The sequence below is a fragment of the Chlorocebus sabaeus genome, chromosome 15 (assembly GCF_047675955.1).
Source record: "Chlorocebus sabaeus isolate Y175 chromosome 15, mChlSab1.0.hap1, whole genome shotgun sequence".
Classification (NCBI taxonomy): Eukaryota; Metazoa; Chordata; class Mammalia; order Primates; family Cercopithecidae; genus Chlorocebus; species Chlorocebus sabaeus.
In genome coordinates, this window is record NC_132918.1 from 39,670,511 (window position 1) to 39,692,138 (window position 21,628).

At 36.6% G+C, this 21,628-nt stretch overlaps 2 protein-coding genes across 8 annotated transcripts in view; one reads left to right on the forward strand and one right to left on the reverse strand.

Moving 5' to 3' along the window:
• The window catches only part of MED12L (mediator complex subunit 12L), a 341,749-nt gene that overhangs the window by 49,674 nt on the left and 270,447 nt on the right, over positions 1 to 21,628 (reverse strand). For 5 of the 6 annotated variants that reach the window (XM_073023510.1, XM_073023514.1, XM_073023512.1 and 2 more), the window contains 12 exons: positions 18,260 to 18,487; positions 17,482 to 17,623; positions 15,721 to 15,841; positions 15,239 to 15,340; positions 14,074 to 14,187; positions 10,884 to 11,083; positions 7,179 to 7,367; positions 6,516 to 6,590; positions 6,213 to 6,400; positions 5,206 to 5,367; positions 3,181 to 3,292; positions 615 to 704 (listed from right to left, as the gene is read on the reverse strand). In XM_073023510.1, coding sequence (XP_072879611.1) covers positions 615 to 704; positions 3,181 to 3,292; positions 5,206 to 5,367; positions 6,213 to 6,400; positions 6,516 to 6,590; positions 7,179 to 7,367; positions 10,884 to 11,083; positions 14,074 to 14,187; positions 15,239 to 15,340; positions 15,721 to 15,841; positions 17,482 to 17,623; positions 18,260 to 18,487 — 1,723 coding nt within the window. The remainder of the gene's footprint in view (positions 1 to 614; positions 705 to 3,180; positions 3,293 to 5,205; positions 5,368 to 6,212; positions 6,401 to 6,515; positions 6,591 to 7,178; positions 7,368 to 10,883; positions 11,084 to 14,073; positions 14,188 to 15,238; positions 15,341 to 15,720; positions 15,842 to 17,481; positions 17,624 to 18,259; positions 18,488 to 21,628) is intronic. The other variant, XM_073023511.1, reaches the window with a different exon arrangement.
• Positions 1 to 21,628, forward strand: part of P2RY12 (purinergic receptor P2Y12) — a 46,571-nt gene that overhangs the window by 1,403 nt on the left and 23,540 nt on the right. The gene's annotated exons all lie outside the window — the stretch shown is intronic.

The following is a 21,628-nucleotide window of genomic DNA, read 5'->3' on the forward strand; positions in this document are numbered from 1 at the left end:
AACATCCACTAGCACAGCAGTGATGGGCAGGAGGCTTGGCCCGCACGCCTACCAGTTCACATGTTGGGACGAGGTTAGAAACAACTGCAAAAGTATCAGGCAGGCCATCCCCATAGAGGTCTGCACTTGGACCTGCCTGATGGGAAAAGAAAACTCAAAGGAGTGCACAATATGTGGGTAATTTTAAATTTCTTTAAAACTTCTCTGTGGGATTTGTCTTTATAATCAGTTTGATGGAAAGTTGGACAAAACTTTGAGTTAAAAGACTTTTTAAATGGTTTTAAATAAGTATAGTAGAAGCTAACACTTACAATAGTCTTCTCAGACCTACGCTTAGCACAAACTGAAGAGAAGGAAAGATCTCACTAGGGTAGAGGTAAAGAAGGCAAATCAAAGCTTAAAATACCTAGCACTGTCTGGAAGTATGACCAGACAGGAAGGAAAGCAGCAAGGGAAACAGAAGGCTTTAGAAACAGGGAAGTAGTTACAGAGAGCAAAGAGTGGAAGGCCTCACCTTGTAATGCAGACTCTGCACTTAGGAGAAGTGGAAAGCTGGAGTTATTTTCACATGTAGATATGTTTAATGAAGGGAAAATACTAGAAATGTCTCTTACCAAATTTAGGCGGAGTTGCAATGCTTCGTGCATCATCTGCCGCGCTTTTATGTCATCTTGGTATCGTTCTTCTCTCCAGTTACTTAAAATCTAAGATCAGGAAAAAGAAATCTTTTTCTCTCCATTAAAGTTTAATTTTTCTCTCATTTAAAGATAAATTGAGCTTTATACTGATAGCAAAAAGCAACTTCTTATCTTTAACAAATTAAGAAACAAAGCTAAATAAAATTTTAGCTTTCTTCTTCCTCTATGCAGACAGAAATCTGGCTAGTTATTTTGCATTTGCCCATCTAGGTGGAAGAAGAAAATCTTATATAATTATATAACCTATGATTAAGTCTGGGAAAATGCTTGAGAGGGCTATCACATTTAGCATTAATAAAAATTTTAAAATACATTACCTCATTGGTCTTACGAACAAAAACACTGGAGAGACAGAATTACATTTTGCCTCAGTCCTGTGTTATATTTCTAGGGACTTGCTGTGAATCCTAGCAAATGTATTATTTTGATGTTTTATAGAAGAGAAGGTCTGCTATCTTATGTATGTGTCTTCCTTGATAAAGTGAATGCACAGTGCTTTGAAAAATATGGCACTGTAGACATCAGCCAAGTGGCTTATCAGTTTATAAAGTGGGCTGCTTCTTCACTTCCTCACTGACTCATACTAATGCTGGGAAAGGAAAAATTTGCTTAGGAAAGGGAGCCACAAGTGGGCAACACCCTAGAATCAGATGACATGAGCAAAAAAAAAAAAAAAAAAACAAAAAAAAAATTGCAATTCAAAACAAAAACAAAAAACCACCAACAAAAACCCTACCATGCTCTGAAATATGATCGTTAATGACAGTCATCTTAAAAGAGTTCAAATGAATCACAGGCAGAAGTACTCCATCCCAACAGATGACCTGTAAGTACCCTGCATGGTGAGATGAAAGCACTTCCTAAATCTCACCAAAAAAAAATGAACCTCTCAAGGCTGGCTTAAGGGGGCAAGGCAGTTAACTAAACAAGCTCTCATGGAGTTCAAATAATAGTAGTGGGACCAATAAAACTAAGTGTAACAAGTGATTTGAGGCATGCAATGGCATAGAGAATAGCTATGCTCCTACTTTTAGAGGGTGATCAAGGCCTCCTGAAGGAGGTAACATCTGAACAGAGACCTGAATGAAGGAAGGGAGCAGGCCATGCTAATATCTGGAAGGGAATCTTTCCGCCAAAAGGTAAGAAAAGATGCACAGGCACTGAAATGAGAATTTGCTCAGCAAGTTCAAGGAACAGTAACATGGCCAGCCAGTGCAACAACAGTGGAGGAAAGAGGGCCATGACTGGTAGGAGACAAGGTAGACGAGAGAGCCAGTGTCAAATCATGCCTGCCCTTATCAGCTAGAATTTTTATATTAGGTATACTGAGGTAATATGTGACTTACATTTATAAAGGTTCACTATGACTGCTATATCTAGATCTTTCATATCCAAAAGGCGAGAAATGACAACAGGATCAAAAAAGATTTAGTGTCCTTGTCCATGTCCATCTAGTACCATTCGAGGGAAAGACATGGTGTCACAGAAACACAGCGCCACAAGAAGGGGTCAATTAGGCTCTGCATCAGGATAAAACACCTCATAAGACCAATCTACGCACTTTGCTTAATTCCATGCTCTCCAATTTCTACTGTGAATGCTCAGTCTCCTTATAGTACATAGATGCAAGAGCCCCAAACAGTGACCAGGAGAACTGTGTTTGGTGAAAAGGCAATGTCCAAATTATTTCTAAATAAACCAATATGCCTTCTGATTTATTTCTTGTGTATTTGGTTGGCATCAATAAAACTGAGTTTCTGAACCTACAGATTTCAAGCTGAAACTGTGCCTGATAATGTGGCATCCAAGCTTGAGGAGCTGGACTCACTGCCATGTCTACTGCAGCATAGATTCCTCCAGGTCCTCTCCTATGAGGCAAAGTTAGGAGAGGGGCAGATACTTCGAAGTTATATGCAATATGTAAAATTTTACTTGTATAGGCTGTACATATTTATTGTACATATCATTAATACAAAGTTGTTAATCTTGTGGTGTCTAGAATGCCAGGTAGAAGAACAGGGCATGGATTGTTTCTCAGCGTCTTCTCAAAACATTTTGTACCCTTATTAGTTTTTTTTTTGTTTGTTTCTGTTTTTTTTTTTTTTTTGAGACGGAGTTTCACTATTGTTTCCCAGGCTGGTGTGCAATGGCGCGATCTCAGCTCACTGCAGCCTCTACCTGCCAGGTTCAAGCAATTCTCCTGACTTGGCCTCCCGAGTAGCTGGGATTATAGGCACACACCACCATGCCCGGCTAATTTTTGTATTTTTAGTAGAGACGGGGTTTCACCATGTTGGCCAGGTTGGTCTCAAACTACTGGCCTCAAGTGGCCCACCAGCCTCGGCCTCCCAAAGTGCTGGGATTACACAGGCATGAGCCACCTCACCCAGCCCTTTTTAATTTAATTTCAGTATTTGAAAGGCAAATAAATGAATGCCATTAGAAAGATATTTGCCTGGCTTAATATTATACTATACTTTACCTGGTTAACTTGATTCTGGAGAGATGTTAGGAGGCCTTCCCTTTGTTCATCTTGTCCCTTAAGGCAGGTAAGTACCAGTGAGAGGAAGGGTTGTTGACTCAAAAGAGACATACTACAAAGGAAGTAATAATAGCAGATCTAGTTAGAAATAATGCATTACTTCCTCTGGCAACATTCATTTCTTTGCCTCACTATTAGATAAATAAGGGAAGTGGTAAATAACCAAAGGCTGCTTGAAAATTTAAATCATACCTCTACTTATAAGATTAAAAGCCACTGTAATGCTTCTAAATCATTTGGTATGCCCTAATTGCCCTCGAAGCCATTCTCAAACTACCATCAATCCATACTGTACATGCACATGCCAGGCAGTGAGGGTAGAAGACAGTGAATTCATGTTCTACATCAATACGCAGGATTTTAAAACATACATCAGAAAGAATATCAATTTATACACAGGATAAAATTAAAAATTTTTTAAGTTCTCACATAAAACTCTTATTTTAGAGTCTGGGAAAAGAGGCCTCTATGTCTGTTGAGCTTGTTTTGGGGTTTGTTTTTCAGCACATTTCCCAAGACCAAAAAGCAGCGTATTAGTAGAGCTAATTTAGCAGCCAGGACTGACGATTCCAAAAACAAGAGTATTTGCTAGCGACCTCTAGTGTGCAGCTCCAACACAGCCCGCAGCCTCCACTGGTAGAGGGGTGTCAAGGCATTTGGTTAAAAATTCTGTTTTAAATTGGCATTTTAACAAAATGTCCTCAATGAGAAAACAATCAACAAATCATATTGACAAACAAAGCGCCATGTTGGAAAGAAAAATTTCTTAAAATGAGACCTAGGCCAAAATATTTCAATCAGCATCATCCTACATGGGCAGAATGAAGAGCCCCTGACGTGGGAAGAGCAATCTTTCAAGTCTCTTCAATGCCATCTGTCCTGCCTGTGGGAAGTGAGGCAATGCACACACACTCAACTATTAGCAAATATGATTTGAAAATTAAAATTATGCCTTCTTGTTGGTTAACTAATGCTGGCCAAGATGGTAAAACAACCAGATGAAAAACAAATACAATACATATGATGCTGGGTCTCTACCAAAATGTACTGTAGTTAAGAGCACAGGCTCAGAAGCCAGACCTCCTGGATTTAAACCCAGGCTTTATGTCCTTCACTGTGTGTCCTGGAGCAACTCATGTAACCTTTAAGTGCCTCAGTTTCAACATGATATATAGAAGAGAATGAGAGTACCTACACCACATGATTGCTATGATAATTTTAAAAGCTCATAAACATAAAGAGTTTTAGAGAGGAGTTGCCATTTTGTAAGCGGTCAATAAATGGTGGCTACTATAGTATTATTCATTAGTGGACAAGAAACCTATATGCTTAAAATATTTTTTTAAATGGAAGAAATTGTCAATTTTTTTCCTTTACTCCTAGGTTTCATGGCATTTTCACATTAGGGTGAGGTTTTGTTCTTTCTCAGTAACACAGTTTTCAAATATAATTACTTGAAACCTTTTCTTGGGCATAAAATAAATTAAGAAAACATTAGTAGTGGTAGCCTAGGAGTTTTAATGTCTAGTCTAGAACAGGAGTCCTAAATGTTAAAAATATGAGCAATTAGTTCAGACACCAACATGCTAGAATTATACATTATATTTATTTTAAATATAAATACTTAAATAATAAAAAAAAATTAGAAATAATTAAAAATAAAATACAGGGATCAGGTAGCTATCCAGATCTGATTCATTTGGTCTAAAGTGGGTCTCAGAAATCACTGTTTTTAACAGTTCAGCAGTGATTTGGATATAAAGACAGAATTGAGAACTAATGTATTAAGGATTATAACCTGAAACTTTTTAAGAAGACAGACTTGCCTAACAGAATATTTCCAGTTCCATTTAAAAACTAAATTTCAGTGGACCGTGGGTACAATGACCACACGGGTTTACAGGAAGTGAGACTTTCTCAATTATTCTTTAAACTCTCACACAGACGCACATCTTCCAGTCACACCTTTTCTGTTTCTGTCTGTCCCTTTCCTTTTTGGAAGAAGAACCCAAGTGCTGTCCCTTCTCCAGCTCTTCCCCAGCAGCTTTCAGCACTCTTCCTTGCACAGAAGTTGGCAGCCTGGCAATGAGGGGGGCCACCAACCATACGCCCCTGCGTTCGGAGGAACTAAAATCAGAAACAGGTGTTACACCAGAGAAAGCATCCTTTTCCCCGCTCTCACAGTTATAACAGAAACTCCAAAGCAAAACTTTGATGTATGAGACACACAGACTGTTTCAAAATTTCCCTTTTATTTCTGTATTATCTTTCCTTTTTCCGAACACTAGGCATTTGCATGAGCTTTCCACCTAAGCTTACAGAAAGCAATAAAACATGCAGTTCTGGAAGGATATTGTAACTAAACTGATTTTAATGTTTTCCTATGACCCCCTCTCTGAATAAAAACAATCACTTTGTCCAACAAGCAATAATTTTTCTGTCACAGTTACAATATGAAATACTATATGTAAGCATACTAATAGCTAATTTTTAAGGTTTAAAATTCGCTAGTTATACTTTATGCCAAAATGATGAAATACAAATCAATCTGCCTTTCACAATTAAATTATTACTTTAAGATTTCGTATGCCTACTGGTTCTAATTCTGCACAAAAATTATCAGGATATATTTTTGCAAAATGATAAATCACTAAAAATGGTGGAAAAAGTATTTCCCATATAATGAATACCACATAACACAGTAGACCAAGGGACACTGAAAGCATGAACCAAACCTGAGTTCACCTGCAGTTTCAAGGTGTTTAGGCCTACTCCATCAAATATTCCAAATGCTAAGCTATCATCCACCCCAGCTTTACTCATTAACTTATTAAAATAATGATAATCGCTACTTACAAGTAACTATGTTCTTCACATTCCTGGGACTTAAAGAAAAATCACTGTGCTACACAAAATTTACCGTTACTTGTGAGAAATTCATGATAGATCAATAAAACAACACACAAAAATACCTTAGGAATGTCTTTATTCCATTCTGTCTTGTGCTACTTGTATCAGCATTTCCAATACTGTTTGGGTTGAAGAGGCTCATGCCAGAATTAGAAGAATTATTTAGGTCCGCAGACTGCTGGAATACCTCTATTGTTGCCTTTGCAATATTGTCCAGTAAGTTGTTCATTTCGGCCACAGAACCAGAGCCCTAGAGTTAGATATAAGAATACTGGCACATATGTGTATTCCTTTATCCTCAAACATCAACGTGTTTTGCTTTTTATAAAATTTCATACAGAGATAAGCTTTCAATACAAACTCACAGGGTCCTTCAAGCACTGTTTGATCATTAGCTGGAGTTCTAACCAGGACTGCCTCAGTGTCCACTGCTCAAGATTCTGGGAAAAATGGAAAGAATTAAAACATTATGGGTATCAAATGTGTTAAAATACAGTAATTCCTTACAGTACTCCTTCTCTGAAGAAAGGGCAGAATAATCATACACAATACAAGAATTCATATGAGTCAAAAGGTTCCCAGTCTTATTGCATATATATTCAGTAGCGACACAAACCAACAAACAGAAACATTAATTATTAATTAAATAGTTAATATTGTGCCTGACTCAGCTATGCACTGAAACTAAATAAGCATTTCTTCTTTCAAAATCTATTTAACCAATTCCATTCCAAAATGATTTCAATATTCATTTAATAATATATTTAACATAGCCCCTCTCTGAAGCATATTTCTCATGTAAATACAATACTGACTTAAAATAGCAATATTTGTTTGATGATTATATACAATTTGCAGCATGTATATCCACCCAAAAATAAGATATGTCAATTCCACAGAAAATGTGGGGAATAAAAATCAGAATTAATTGAAATCACGAATTAGCAAGGACAAAAAGAGAAAGTAACTCTTTTTATAATTACAAAGAATTTGTCAAATGACAGAAACACAATCTGTATATGACTGACCTGAAGAATACGCTTAATGTGCTGTCTTTGCAGGTTGTCCCCCTCGGTACATTCTTTAATGCCATGAGGATAACAGATAAGCTGCAGTAATTTCTGTGCTTGCATATTTGAAAGCACAGGGTCCAATATAAGTTCTTTGTCTGTACATAATCTTTCAGGTTCTTTTAAGCAATGCTCTCCTACCCATTCCTAAAAATAAAAGGGTAATTAGACTGACAGGCACTGGCTTTTGGTATATATATGCAATATGTACTAAATCCACAGTGCATAATTGAACATAAAACTGACAGAAATTTTCCAATTTAAAAAATTACATAAAGTAGGTAGAAAAATTTTAAAAACAAAATCTCTAGCATTTTGACTTCTAAAGAATACAAACTAAAAACTTGCTTAAAAACATTTTTTTTTTTTTTTTTTTGAGACGGAGTCTCGCTCTGTCGCCCAGGCTGGAGTGCAGTGGCCGGATCTCAGCTCAGTGCAAGCTCCGCCTCCCGGGTTTACGCCATTCTCCTGCCTCAGCCTCCCGAGTAGCTGGGACTACAGACGCTCGCCACCTCGCCCGGCTATTTTTTTGTATTTTTTACTAGAGACGGTGTTTCACTGGGTTAGCCAGGATGGTCTTGATCTCCTGACCTCGTGATCCGCCCGTCTCGGCCTCCCAAAGCGCTGGGATTACAGGCTTGAGCCACCACGCCCGGCCTTAAAAACATTTTTTAAAGGGAAAAAAGAAAAGGAAAGACAATAAAGAGAATATTAGTATGTTTTTAACTGGAAAGTGAGGTCTTGCTCTAGGTACTATTTTGTGACAGTTTTTTCTAACTTGCTATGTAACGTTCTTCATAATTTTCATGGAAAACATTGTACTATCTCACTGACTAGACAGAACATAGTATAACAAATATTTAGAAAACTATCTTCCATTTTGATACTATTATGAATAATGTTATCATTATAAATAAGTATTCATGCACATCTCTTTTCTATACAGTAACTGTCAGGGTAATTTCATAGAAGTGCAATTGCTGGGTCTAGTGTGAGTGGGGGGGGCTATAGATGCATGGGGCTAATGACCCTCTGATGAGTTTCTACCAATTTAAACTCCTATTGCCTTTTCTTTATCATTTGTTTCAAAGGCAAATTATTATACTAAATAAAGTAAGGAATCATCAACAGTAACAGAGCCCAATTTGAACCCAGATCTATTTCGGGTGAAGTCTATTTCTTAACCACCATACCAGTGGCTCAATGCTAGTTGTCCACTAAAATTACCTGGGATCTTTATAAAATTCCATGCCCAGGGCCCACATCAGACTAACTAAATCAAACTCAGGTGGTGGCATCCAGATATCAGTAATTTTTTAGGCATCCGAATTGTTTTAAATGCCCCAGGTGATTCCAATATGCACTCACAGTTGGGAACAAATGCACAATTGCCTCTCAATACTTATATGACTATGTAGCTAACTTTTACCATAGTTATAACATGCCTGTAAAATACAAAAACACGACCCAGTTGATATGACATCTATAGCAAAGTACAAAATAATATATAAGGTATGTCACTTTTTTGTATAAGAAAAGATAACTTCTAAAAAAAATATACGGGAGGGAGAATAAACCAAAAAATAATAAAACTGGATCATCTGGTAAGAAGGATATGGGAGGGAAGACACATCTCTGAGTATACTTTTTTGTATAGTTTCATTTTTGGAAGTAAGCTATTCTATAGACAGAGCTGGGGGCAAGAAAGGAACTTAAGGCAAAACCAAATGAACCCAGTTCTATTTCAGATAAAGAATATATTCAAAGGGATGGGAAAAGTTCCAATAATTTTTGAACACAATATTTTAAACCCTTAGAGGAAGTGGAATTGCAAACGAATCTTCAGCTCCTTTTAGGTAGGTGTGTTCTTCCTAGTGGTATGTGTGTTACATTTCTTTCTTTCTTTGAGACAGTGTCTTATTCTCTTACCCAGGCTGGAGTGCAGTGGCGCAATCTGGGCTCATTGCAACCTCCACCTCCTAGGTTCAAGCGATTCTCATGCCTCAGCCTCCCAAGTAGCCGGGTAACAGGCATGTGCCACCACACCTGGCTTATTTTTGTATTTTTAGTAGAGATGGAGTTTCACCATGTTGGCCAGCCTGGTCTCAAACTCCTGGCCTCAAGTGATCCGCCTGCCTCAGCCTCCCAAAGTGCTGGGATTACAGGCTTGAGCCACTGCGCCCTGACCTAGCATACATTTTTGATACTGTATAATCATTTTTTGACAAAGCACTGGATAGCACATTTAACATGCCCGGCCATGTGTACCATTTTAAAACTATTTCAGATGTATTATAGAATTAAACAAGTAAATTGATGTTTTTGGGAATGAGCATTCTTACTATGGAAGAAGGTGATACTAATATGAATTAAAGGAAAATACTTTGTGGGGTTGGACTGGAATTGAAGGTATCAGTAGGACCTCATAAATATATATATTTACTATATTTATGTGTATGGATATATTTTTCTTCCTAGCTTTGTCTGCAGATGGGTCCTAGAATTAATGATACTCCATAACCATGAGCATACATAATACCCAGATCTTGGTTTCTAAGTACCATTCTCTGCTAAACAGAACCAAGGGCTCCTTGGAGGAATAGTTGATTCCAGGCCCAGGGCACAGAAAGTACAACATGGGCCAGAAACTATGAAAATACCATCTATTTTTTAAATGTCAAATGATGTGACAGACAGGATGAATCGATTCCTTCTGGACAAATCTGGGACAGTCTGAACATGAAAATAACAAAGTACAGTATATTATAACCCATATGGCTAATAAATAGATAAACAGGGGAGGAGGGCAGGCTCTTCCTTAAAACAGGACATAGACTGATATTATGAAGGGAGAGGAGGAGCAGGGGGAAAAAAAAATCACCATTTTGTAGCCATCATAGTAAAGACTAGATTGGGCAAGAATGAAAATGAATGCTTATGATGGGTGGGGGAGTTAGATGAGGAGAAGAAAATTTGCACTGTCTCAAAGTATCTCCTCAAAGATTGCTTATTGCAAGGGGAAAATTAGTAACTATACAGTGGGGAAATCTTGAAACTATACAATGGAAACACCTTAATCAAAATTAACACCACCCTTGAGGTGCAAATGGACATCACATGCCTTCAGACATGATTACCTGAAAGAACTCAAGATTACTTCTGTAGTATCTTGGCCAGGGATGCATAATCTGAAGCTAATCTACAGGAAACCTCAGACAAATCCAACAATACTGGGACAATTAACAAAATCGAACTGTGGCCTATAGATGAGAAAAAATTACTGTACCAAAAGCTAAATTTTCTGATGTTTAATAGCTATATTTTGGTTATGTTATGAAATAATGCAATATTCAAAAGAATAAAATATACAATCTACTCTTAAATGAATGATTCAGAAAAAAATAGGTATATGCACCCATATCTCCACATACAAATTACAAAGCACATGTAGCAAAATGTAAAAATCAGTAAATCTGTGTAAAGGATGGACATGAGTTTTTTAAAAATAATTCTGGCAACTTTTCAGCAAACTTAAAATTATTTCAAAATAAAGTGAGCAAGAAAAAAAGGACCACCTATGCACAAGTTTCCTACAAGTGTAAATAGCTCTCTCCAAAAGAAGAGTTACGTATTCAAAGTAAAAGGCAAATTAAATTAGAATACCTGTTGACAGATAGTCCTTAGTACATATCTAGCGTATTCTCTTAAATTGGCAGTTTCAATGGAAATGCTTTTCCCACAGGATTTTGGATTTTGTGAGGCAGTCCAGATATCATCAGCATTCCCATCACATCGCAAACCTCTCATGGTGAAGTCATCATTCTTTAAAGAGCTGACACTGTTATTGCCAATTTTGGCATCTCCTAAGTAATAGAATCACAAAAGCAAAATCACAGAAGTTCAAAATATTGCCAAATATTTGAGGAGCAAATGAGGATAGCTTTCAGGGATTTAAAATATGTGAATATTATTATTATTGAATAGCCAGTTGTTCAGGAATAGAGAGAATGGATCAAGAGAATAAATGCATGAACCCAGAGAAGTTTTTATCAGAAATGGAGAAAAAGCAAGTTCAAGACTCGGTCCTTACTTTGTTTGTATAATTATAGTTTCACCAAACTTGGAAAGGCCATTATGAATCACACTAAATAATCACAGAACATTGGTTTCACCAATATTTCAAGCATGAATGTATTCAAATTCATTTGACTTATAGACAAGGAAAAAATGGGTTACTCACCCTTCTAGATGTCCCTTTTCCATTTCTTCTCTTACAATGACTTATTTTCTATCCATAGGTCAAGAGAAAAGTTTTGCCTTAGCCCACCTTACTATCAACTTCTTGACAAGAGAGATTTATTTCCCTGGGAATGGAAAAGGGCAATGCATACTAAGGAAGCCCTGAAAAGTAGGGCATTCATTGAATAACCCCTGTTTTTTACCTTCCTCTCTGTAACATACAAATAAGAAAACCTTACCTGATAAATCTCTAGTATACTTAGTGAAATGAAGCTAAGGAAAGTGTTTTCTTCATAACAAAGTTCTGGGAAAGAAACTAAACAGAATGTTTGAATAGCTAGAAATAAGAAATCTCTAGCCATGAAAGACAAATAACTATCGTATTTTAAAAGTGAGAGAGTAATAAAAATTCAAAATAAGGATTGCCAAATGACAGCACAGCCTTCAAACTTTTGCCTGTTTACTCACAGGATCATAGGCCTTGACAAGAAAATTTCCTGGAACCAACACATGCTTTTACAGTAGGCCTTCACTGCCTGCAGTAAGTGGGCAAAACAATGCCCAAGTTAATGGAAAAAGCCTTTTAAAACCCACAAGTCAACCAAGAAAAAGTTTTGACTTTGCTGAAAAATGGCTTAATGAGTATTTACTTACAAAATCTTAAGCGGAGGAGAGGAATAAATAATGAATTTCAATTTATCAATATATAATCATATGTTTCTCATTAAAATACAAACACAAAGAGTACCAACTTCACTTTACCCACAGGATTTAATTCAATAGATCACTTCAGGAGCTGAAAGAAAAGACTAAATTCTAAAAGTACCAAAATGTAGTATGCTTTCACTACCGTTAGGTGATGTAAACAACTACCTCTATACCTTGAGTTAAAAATTGTAGAAATTAAAAACCAAATTTGATATAATGGTCCCACCTCCCTAACTCAAAATATATCCTGGTGGATAGGAATTGAGAATTGGTTAGGGCATGGTAGGGTGGATAAATTACAGCTTCTGCAAATAAGAGAAGAAAGGAAAAGAAAAGAAACAGAAAAAATCATATCTGCTAGTCGCATACCAGGAGATCCTCATTTAGTTTAGATGTTAGGATAACAGAGTAGGTATGAGAGTCTGTGCCAGACCTTCTGCAAATGCATACAATAGAATACATTGAGTGTTCAGTGCCCGCCTGGCTCAAAGCTCTGCTGACATTAAACTGACCTGATCCTGACTTCTTAGACCCAGGGAATCCTCCAAATTACGTAAAGAGGTGGGCAAATTTTACTTGAGGTTAGACCAATCCTACAAATCATGGGGCCAGTGTCTAGAAGGTACTCATCTTGGTTTCTGCAATTAACACGTGTGTCACTTACAGATTCACACTTCCAACATAATTGTATTGAAAACTCATTCTTTGCTAGTTTCTCTGATGAGCACTAGAAATACCACAGGCAGAAAGCTAGTTCCTACATTTATTTATTAAGTAGAACCGACCAACTGACTTTCCCTGTAAATATGATTACAGTAGGGAAATTTTACTCACTGAAATGAGCATTTAATGTTGGCTGTATAAATCTATAAGCCCCTACACTCAGAGGAGGCTGTGGTCCTTGATGTGGCTCTACCTTCCCTTTTTACTACAAAATTCACAGGCCTGTGTGTGTATCCTTTCTTAAGGTGAAGTTTTGATAGATGGTTTTTTGAAAATTCTGTTATCCTTCCTCATCATCACCAAAAAACATTTCCCAAGCAGGGCAAGATTATAGCCCGAAACATGTTATTTAGGACTCATCTAAAGCAATTCCTATCCATTCAGTAATTTCTGTTCTAATGAAGGGGAGCTACTTCTGAACATAACAGTCAAGACAAAAGAAGGTACCCAAAGTTAGAATTAGGCAGTCTGAATTCAAGACTTTCTAATTATTCAAACCCTTTCTGATTTATAGAATAATGTTTTAATGTATTACCCTGTAAATGAAGAGAAAAGGCAGTGCTATTATTCCAGGAGAATACTTACAAATAAGGATGTAAAGAACATCTTGGACATTATGAATTAAATGAAAAAAAGTATTGTGAAATTTAATATTGATTTATCAATAATATCAACATCATTGCAACTACTGCATGAGTCATCAAAAAACAAAGTTAGAAGGAAATATACTTGTTCAGGGTCATGATAGAAGCAGAAACACTAAGATTAAAACTCAGACTTTCTGGTGTTCTGCTCCTGAAACATAATCTGGATAAAACGTAAACGTTTAGTTAGATTACCAAGTCATCTCTGTCTCTCACAAAGTATGATTTCTGCCACCAAAGAAGGCAAAACAACCCTGTGGGTCTGAGGACCTATTTTATATCAGAATAAGACATTATGCTACTAAAACACCATAAAAAATATTGTATGTAAGTTCCCCCAGAGACACTGTAGATAAGGGACAGAATCTTCAGAGTCTTATGTATTTGGTCTAAGAGAAACCAACTAATTTTTCCAGGAGAATAAGTGATCAAACAATATCATATTTCCAATAATATTACTAGATTTAAATCTCAAAATAACTTATTTTGCCTTCATTTCTGGTGATTAACCAAGAAGCTTAGGGTCAGAATAATCTTACCAAGCATCATAATTGCTTTTAAGACAGCAAACACGGCTCCCACTTCAATGCTGTTGTGAGCAGCGGCTAAGAGGTGTCTATCACAAGATGATCTTATTCCAGGGAAAGGTTTGCCTACAAAAACAACAAGTCTTTAACAGTCTCATCACCATCATTAGTAATGTTTTGTAATTATTTACAGGCAGTCAGCCTTTCATTGTTAGACTGTGGGTGCTTAATTGCCATTAGCTTACTTTAATTGATGCTTCATGGATTCACTAAGAAACACTGCCAGTACTCCTCACTTATCCTTTTCTTGTTATTTACTAAAACAATGTCATTCCTCCTCAGAGATACATCAATAAGATTAGTAGGACTTTCACATACTTGTATTAACTCTCACACAGATACATGCATATCTATATGGAAATGATCTTTAGGAAAAGACTTCACCAACGCCCCTAAAATTCTTACTTTATTCCTTCTACTTAGTACAAGAATAAATGAGGGCCGGGTGCAGTGGCTCACGCCTGTAATCCCAGGACTTTGGGAGGCTGAGGCAGGTGAATCAAGAGGTCAGGAGTTCAAGAACAGCCCAGCCAACATGGTAAAACCCCCATCTCTACCAAAAACACAAAAATTAGCCAGGCATGGTGGCGCATGCCTGTAGTCCCAGCTACTTGAGAAGCTGAGGCAGGAGAATTGCCTAAACCCAGAAGGCAGAGGTTGCAGTGAGCTGAGATCACATCACTGTACTCCAGCCTGGGCGACAGAGTGAGACTCTGTCTTGAAAAAAATAAAATAAAATAAAATAAAATAAAATAAAACAAAACAAAACAAAACAAAATAAATCATCATTGCCCTAAGCTGCTGTGGTGTGGTTCAGAACCAACACACACAGTATGTGAGAGGACCATGCTGCCCACCAGCATGGCTTGGCCTAAGAGCAGAAGTATTTTTATTGCTTATTGACTCTTGATTCGTATTTCTCAATACATCCTGATATTACACGGATAAAAGGTGCTGACAGCCCTCTCAACAAATGGTATCATCTCACCCTTCATCACCCCCAGGGCATGCCCAAAAAATTAAGAAGGCAATTACAGAAAGGGACAGCCTATTTGGTCATTTTAGAACCTTTAGCTACCAATGAAAAGGTAATCAGATTTTTCAGCAGTCAGCTCACCCGTGGCTTGAGGTAAGAAGCAGGCCTGGGGAGCTCGGAAGAGATGAAGCAGGAGTCGGCATGTCATTCTCGCCCCGGGCTCAGCGTCCGCATCTCCACAAGCTAGGAAAGGGGGATTGGAAAAGCAACTTTTCTAACACACTTGGGAACACGTCCTTTAGGTTTCCTATCAAGCTAACTTTCCTGGAATAATTTAAAGAAATTTTCCTTATGGTAAGAAAGTGAGGCCCTGGCTATTTTTCTGAGAAATCTTAGTGCTTCCTTAAAACAGACTGTAACATAGCAGTTTCCCACCTTTTTCATGGTGATCCATGTTAATTTGTATACAACAACTCTTACAATTCTACTATATCTACCTTGATACTACACCACTTCCCAACATACATACCCTCAAATACTCCTTGCACTGTGTTTTAGTGTTAGAAACCACTCCATCAAGACAACAATCAAAGAGCAACTGAAGTTCCTGGATGCTGCCTTACCTGCCGCTAGAAGAGAGGGAAGTGCGACATGCTGCACGACGTCCTCCAGGGAAAAACACTGTCGTGCTATCAGAATAGCAATGAAAGTAGCTAATGAATCATGGAATGAAAGGTCACTCACCTTCAAGAAAAACATTGACAGGTTTTAATACCTAACAACTTTGTGAGTAGTATCTAAGATTAATAACTAAGAGAATGTAGGCAATACCAATAAGATCTCAAATCCCAACATGAACCAGCAGAGGGAAATGACAACATATCATGATGATTATCCTCTAGGCCTATTTCTATTTTATAAAACAATGAATGAGGTTTACCCACATTCCAATGCTGTAAGAAAATACTGAGCTTTGACTTGCATACATGCAAATGAAAAACAAAACAACAAAAATGCAAAATCAGGAAATCACTACAAGATGTAACATCATTAAAACATTTTGGCAGAGTGCAACAAGATATATCATTTAAGAGTCAGACCATTAGAAGGCAGGGAAAAACCAGGAGGCTCCCCCCTAGTTGAAAAACAAGCCTCACTAAGGTTTTGGAGTTCCTTTCAGTGATAACTACTAAGGATTTTTTAATATGATAAAACTCATTTTAAAAACAACTCTGAAAGTTTCCAATTGACTCTTAAATTTAAAAAGAAGAAAAAGAGACAGAGGGGGAAATTAATTTAGTCACAGTGAAAAATTTACCTTTCTAGATCTCATGTGACCTTGGCAGAAAATAACAGGAAAAACAACTACAATAGCAATCTTCATACTGATTCGTACCATATGCCAAAGACTATAGTTTACTTGCAAAAATCACCTTATTTATTAGCACAACGCCATAAGGTTCACACTATTATTACTCCCAATTTTTTAGATGAGAAATTGAAGCAAAAGGTAAAGTGTAATTTTTAAAAAAACAACTAAGAGATTAAGAAACTATATTAAAGAAAGTCTCTTCTGTCCAGAAAAGCAGGTCACATCTATGAATTTTATATACACAAATTCATAAGTTTTCATATAATGAAGATGTAGAAATAGGATTATCCAACCAGTCCTGATTAGCAGAATTCAGAAGTAAACCTTCAACTGAGAGGCAGGTATAAAAATGTATAAAGAACTATGCATAAGCGATACTAATGTAGGACAAAGGCTACTCCAATAAGTGGCAATAGCAGAAGTAAAGAATCAAGACAGATTTTTAAAGAAATATACACATCATGGATGCAACATGACATCCAAGGAAGTCAGTGATATATACGAGGGGTATCTCTTTATCATCTTCCAGGCATAATTGCCAAAAAACACTGGACACTCTCAGAATCCAGAGCTGGACATTCTTATGTAACCCCACAAAGTCTTTATTTGTACAGTGCATCTTGCACTTAAAAATATCAAAATGGTTCTCTTCAGAATGTGAACTGCTTTAGTTAGATTATATCCCATGCTATGAGGAACCCAGGGCAGTTGGTAAAAAGAAAAAACAGCTCTGAAGAGACCAACCATATGGAAGAAATCTCAACTAAATGGAAATTTCAGGAAACAAAGAAATTCTTGATCCCTCTGCTACAGATTAAACTATACATTCTATTTATTTCAACTTTTTTCATGTATTTAATCCATGGCAATGTCATTGTGGTTTATTGCTTTTGGAGAAAGAAATGATATTTTATAACATTTCAGTTGAATCAATTAAATAAAAGCCAAAAGCAAAAAGATTAGCCACTATTTAATTGCACAGTTCAATTTCTAAATGAAAAAGAAAACTTACATCTACAGTGCAAAGTACATCATTAAACCCCCACACGTGATTTGAAGAACAACAAAGAGCCTTCAGAACCCCCAGCCATTCTGAACTAAGAACAGTGCAGCAAGCCGTAAGCTCGGAGGAGAAATTGGCTATGTCGTTAATCCTAGAAAATAAAAAGAAAACATAGAAAGTAACCTTGTACAAAAGAGAGATACTCACCTGTGATATACTTAATTAACATATATTTCACTAACATCAAACAAGTCATTTTCTTAGATTCACAGATAACTCATTTGTCAAATAACTTAGTAGAACCTTGAGAAGAAGATAAAAATGGCTTCAAATATTTTTGACAATTAATGCTGTTAAGCAACAATCAGCACATATATGAATTAGAATATTTTTAGTTTTGTGAATAAATCTGAGCTACGATTTACATTTTTAAGGGCATCAAAAAATTTATAGATACTACGTAATTTAGGTGGACCCAAATACAGTTTTTTTCAAAATATAGGCATTTTTATTTGTATTTTTATTCTATGTTTTTGAAAATAAATCATGTAATTATTGGCCATATTGAAAACATCTCATGCCAGCATAATAAATCAGAAAGCACTGTCTCTGAGGTTAAGGAAATTATAAGATAGTACAGAGGTAAATTAAGGAATAAAAGAAGATTTAGAAAAAGCAAATGATAGCCAAATGTGAGTCCAGACACTTACTAATGACATCAATTTCAAAGAAGCACCAAGGCAACAACTCTTTGGTTAATCATGAATTCCAGGGTAACCCATCTCACCTGCCAGCATCCTGATGGCCCATACATACATTCATGAGTGTATTGCAAACAAAGCTGTAGCGATTGGCCGCATTGTCACTGAGGATCTTGCCCAGCATTGAGTAGTTGATGCTACGGGCTGAGGGATTCTCAATAAAATCCATCATGAAGTCTGGATCCCAACGCAAGTTCGAATTTGCAGGCATCACATTATTATATATGGTTTGCTTTACTTTTGAACAGGCACTACTGAGGTTATAAGAAAAAAAGTTAAAACAGAAAAATAAAACTAGAATAACTAGAAAACTATTTCACTTAAGGATATATTACATGGCAGGAACTGTAATGCATTCCTAGAGATGATTTACATTATAAGTTCTTAATTTGAACTTCTTACTAATTGGTGTTAATCAAAGTACTTTGGAATGTACAAATTCCTCAGTAAATAATTTCTAAGTAGATGGAACAACAAAACAGAAATGAGGTATTTGGTTACAAATCTTAAGTATTTCCAAAATATGGTCTACATTTTACATGCTTTAAAAATCAAAGAAATTACTATGGCTTCCAACAACTGTGTCTTAACAGTTGTTGAAAAGTGTTATTACTTAAAAATAAAAAAGGATTCAATTATACATAAGGGAAATTTTGTGTTACTCTTAATTATACATCCTACAAAACTATTCCTCTGGTATAGTGTATGCAGTAGAAGTTCGTGTGCCAAGACTATTCTGGAAACTGCGGCACAGCTGTGAAGAAGAGAGGCACATTCCTTGCCTTCAAGGAACTTATATTCTAGTAAGGGGATATGGATAATACACAAATTCTATGGAAGTGAAAAAAGTATTATATCATTCATAAAAACTTAGCATGTTGTATTTCTCAGAAGCATTAAGAGATTTTTAAAGAGCCTGGTCTATCATATGAAAACAGTTCATGTTTCAGTGAGTTATGTCTGAATCACATATAGACTATTAGAAGTATAAAAGGAATTAGAATCTATCTCCTCCAAACCTGCTCTGTGAATGAGACTGAGAGACTGATGTGATGTAAAAGTTCAGGTTCCATATGAACTTATCCATTTGTGCTTACCTTCTGTAGGTAGCAAATTCATAAACAACCTTCACCTTCTCCATTCAAAAGCTCTTTTATGCATCAGAAAGTCTGTTTTATAGATTAAGTTTCTGGCAGCAAATGTGTTCGTGGTTTGTGGTGACCTACGGCTTTCTTTATAAACCCCATATTGTTACATACTTGTATCAACGGTAGCCAGGAATGAGTCCCTCAAAGATGAAAAGTCATAAGGACTGTCTATCCTAAACTACTGCCACTGTCAGCAGGTTTAAGAAAACAGACATTGTTCAGTTCAATGTTTAGCAAAATGTAGTTTCACCTCAACTCCTTGAGAATCACTTTTGTGGTGTTTGTTAAAAATAAAGAATCCTGGACCTCCACTGTAGGTGTATAGAGTCTGTATGTGCAACAAGATCTCCCACATATATCAAGTGCCAAATAATGCTTGGGAAGCACTAGTCTAAGAAAGAGGACTAAAGTCATTTACTAAATGGCAGCAAATACAATCTTCTACATTCTCTTTCTGTGCAGACAACTTATATTTTTAAAAGTGTGTTGGCTGTCATTGAAGGATACAAGTTAGCAATTCAGAGTCATGACATTTTCAGTTTCTTGAGGTTGATGTGAGAGTTAAAGCTCTTGATAGAAATAACCCAGCACAGTGCTTGGCACACAGCAGCAGCTCAATCAGCGGTAGAAGTGACCAATGTTGTATCTCCCCCAAATACTCCTCTCACGCAACTGTGTGAATGGTGTTTCAGAAAAAATATTCCTCTCATACAACTTTAGGAATCTTGTTTCAGATAAAATTATTAAAGTTGTTTTATCAGTACACTGATAGAAATATCTGTGTATCTAGCTTTTGTTTGCCCATTTTTCCTCATCTCAAACTACAATAGGTCTCTGACTTCAAGATATCCCAAGAAAGTTGTATTTCTCTTTCATTTTTTAAATAGAGGAAACTTTAGACAGTGCCAATCACCGTGATGTGCCACTCTGCTGACCCCTATGTAATTTCTCTATTCACTGTGTGCTGGTACCCTAAATCTCCACACCCAGCACATGTTACTTGCATTACTTCATTTAACCTATTTGCACCACACTGCAGGAGTATTAAGGGTCAAATAGGCTATTGGGGCTGTCAGAGGAAGTTCACTATTAAAAAAAAGGGCTGCTGTAAGAACTAAATTATGTAAGAGAAAGCTCTTTGAAAAATGTAAGCTGAAACAGAAAGCTCTATGTAAACTAAGAGAAGAATGTAAGTATTTTTTAAATTATGACATAATTTCTGTGGAAAGATATTTCCTAAGACCCACTCAAATATTTCACAAAGGATTATTTTGAAGCCTAACCCATTTCATAACATATTTTCACACTTTATTAATACCATTAAAAATATGAATTGCTTTAGATAAAACTATCATTCAACAGATTTTTTTTCAGTGCCTATTAAGAGCTACATACTCTTCTAGGCACTGGGATACAGCAGTGAAAAAAATAGAAAAAGCTTCTGCTGTCATGAAGCATACATTCTAAGGAGGAGCCGGGCCACAAATAAATACAGAATCTATGGGGGGGTAGCAAGTGCTGAGGTTCAGAATGATGACATGGGGGTGCTATTTAAAATGGTGTGCTCAGGGAGGCAGTCATGAGTGAAGTGTGGGAGTGAAGCACACTAGTAACTGAGGACAAGTATCACAAGCAATGTAAGATAAAGTGCAAAAGCCCTGCCATGGGTCGTTCTTAGAGTGTTTGACCAGTAAAAAGGTCTGTGTGGCCAGAATAAACAGAGGGAAAGGGGTGGAAGAGAAGATGGGACCCTGAAGATCCTGAAGGCTATGTAGGGACGATGAATTTTATTCTGAGTGAGTGAAAAGTCACCAAAAGCCTGTGAATCATTCGTGTATTAAAAGGATCACTTTAGTGGGTATGTTGAGAATGTGTTTTAGAGTTAAAGGTGCAAGCAAGGAAACCAGTTAGAAGAGCTCTGCAATGGTCGCAGCAAGAGGTATCCATGGCAGTAAAGCTGAACCTGAATCAAATACAATCTGTAATAGAAACCAGGTTTCCTACTTTTAATGCACATTGATTTAATGTTATTCAGTGAGGGTACTGGTCATTTTTTAAAAACTCATTAACACATGAAAAAGTTATCTGCTAAACAGCAAATTGTTTTTGTAAAAAAGAGGAAAAGTAAACACAGTATGAAAAGGTTCTAGAAAATTGAATGGGGCTATAGAACCTTCTATGAGTCACTGGAAATAAAAAATGAAACACTGTAATGCCCAAAGGATATTAAAGCTAATCCAAGTAATG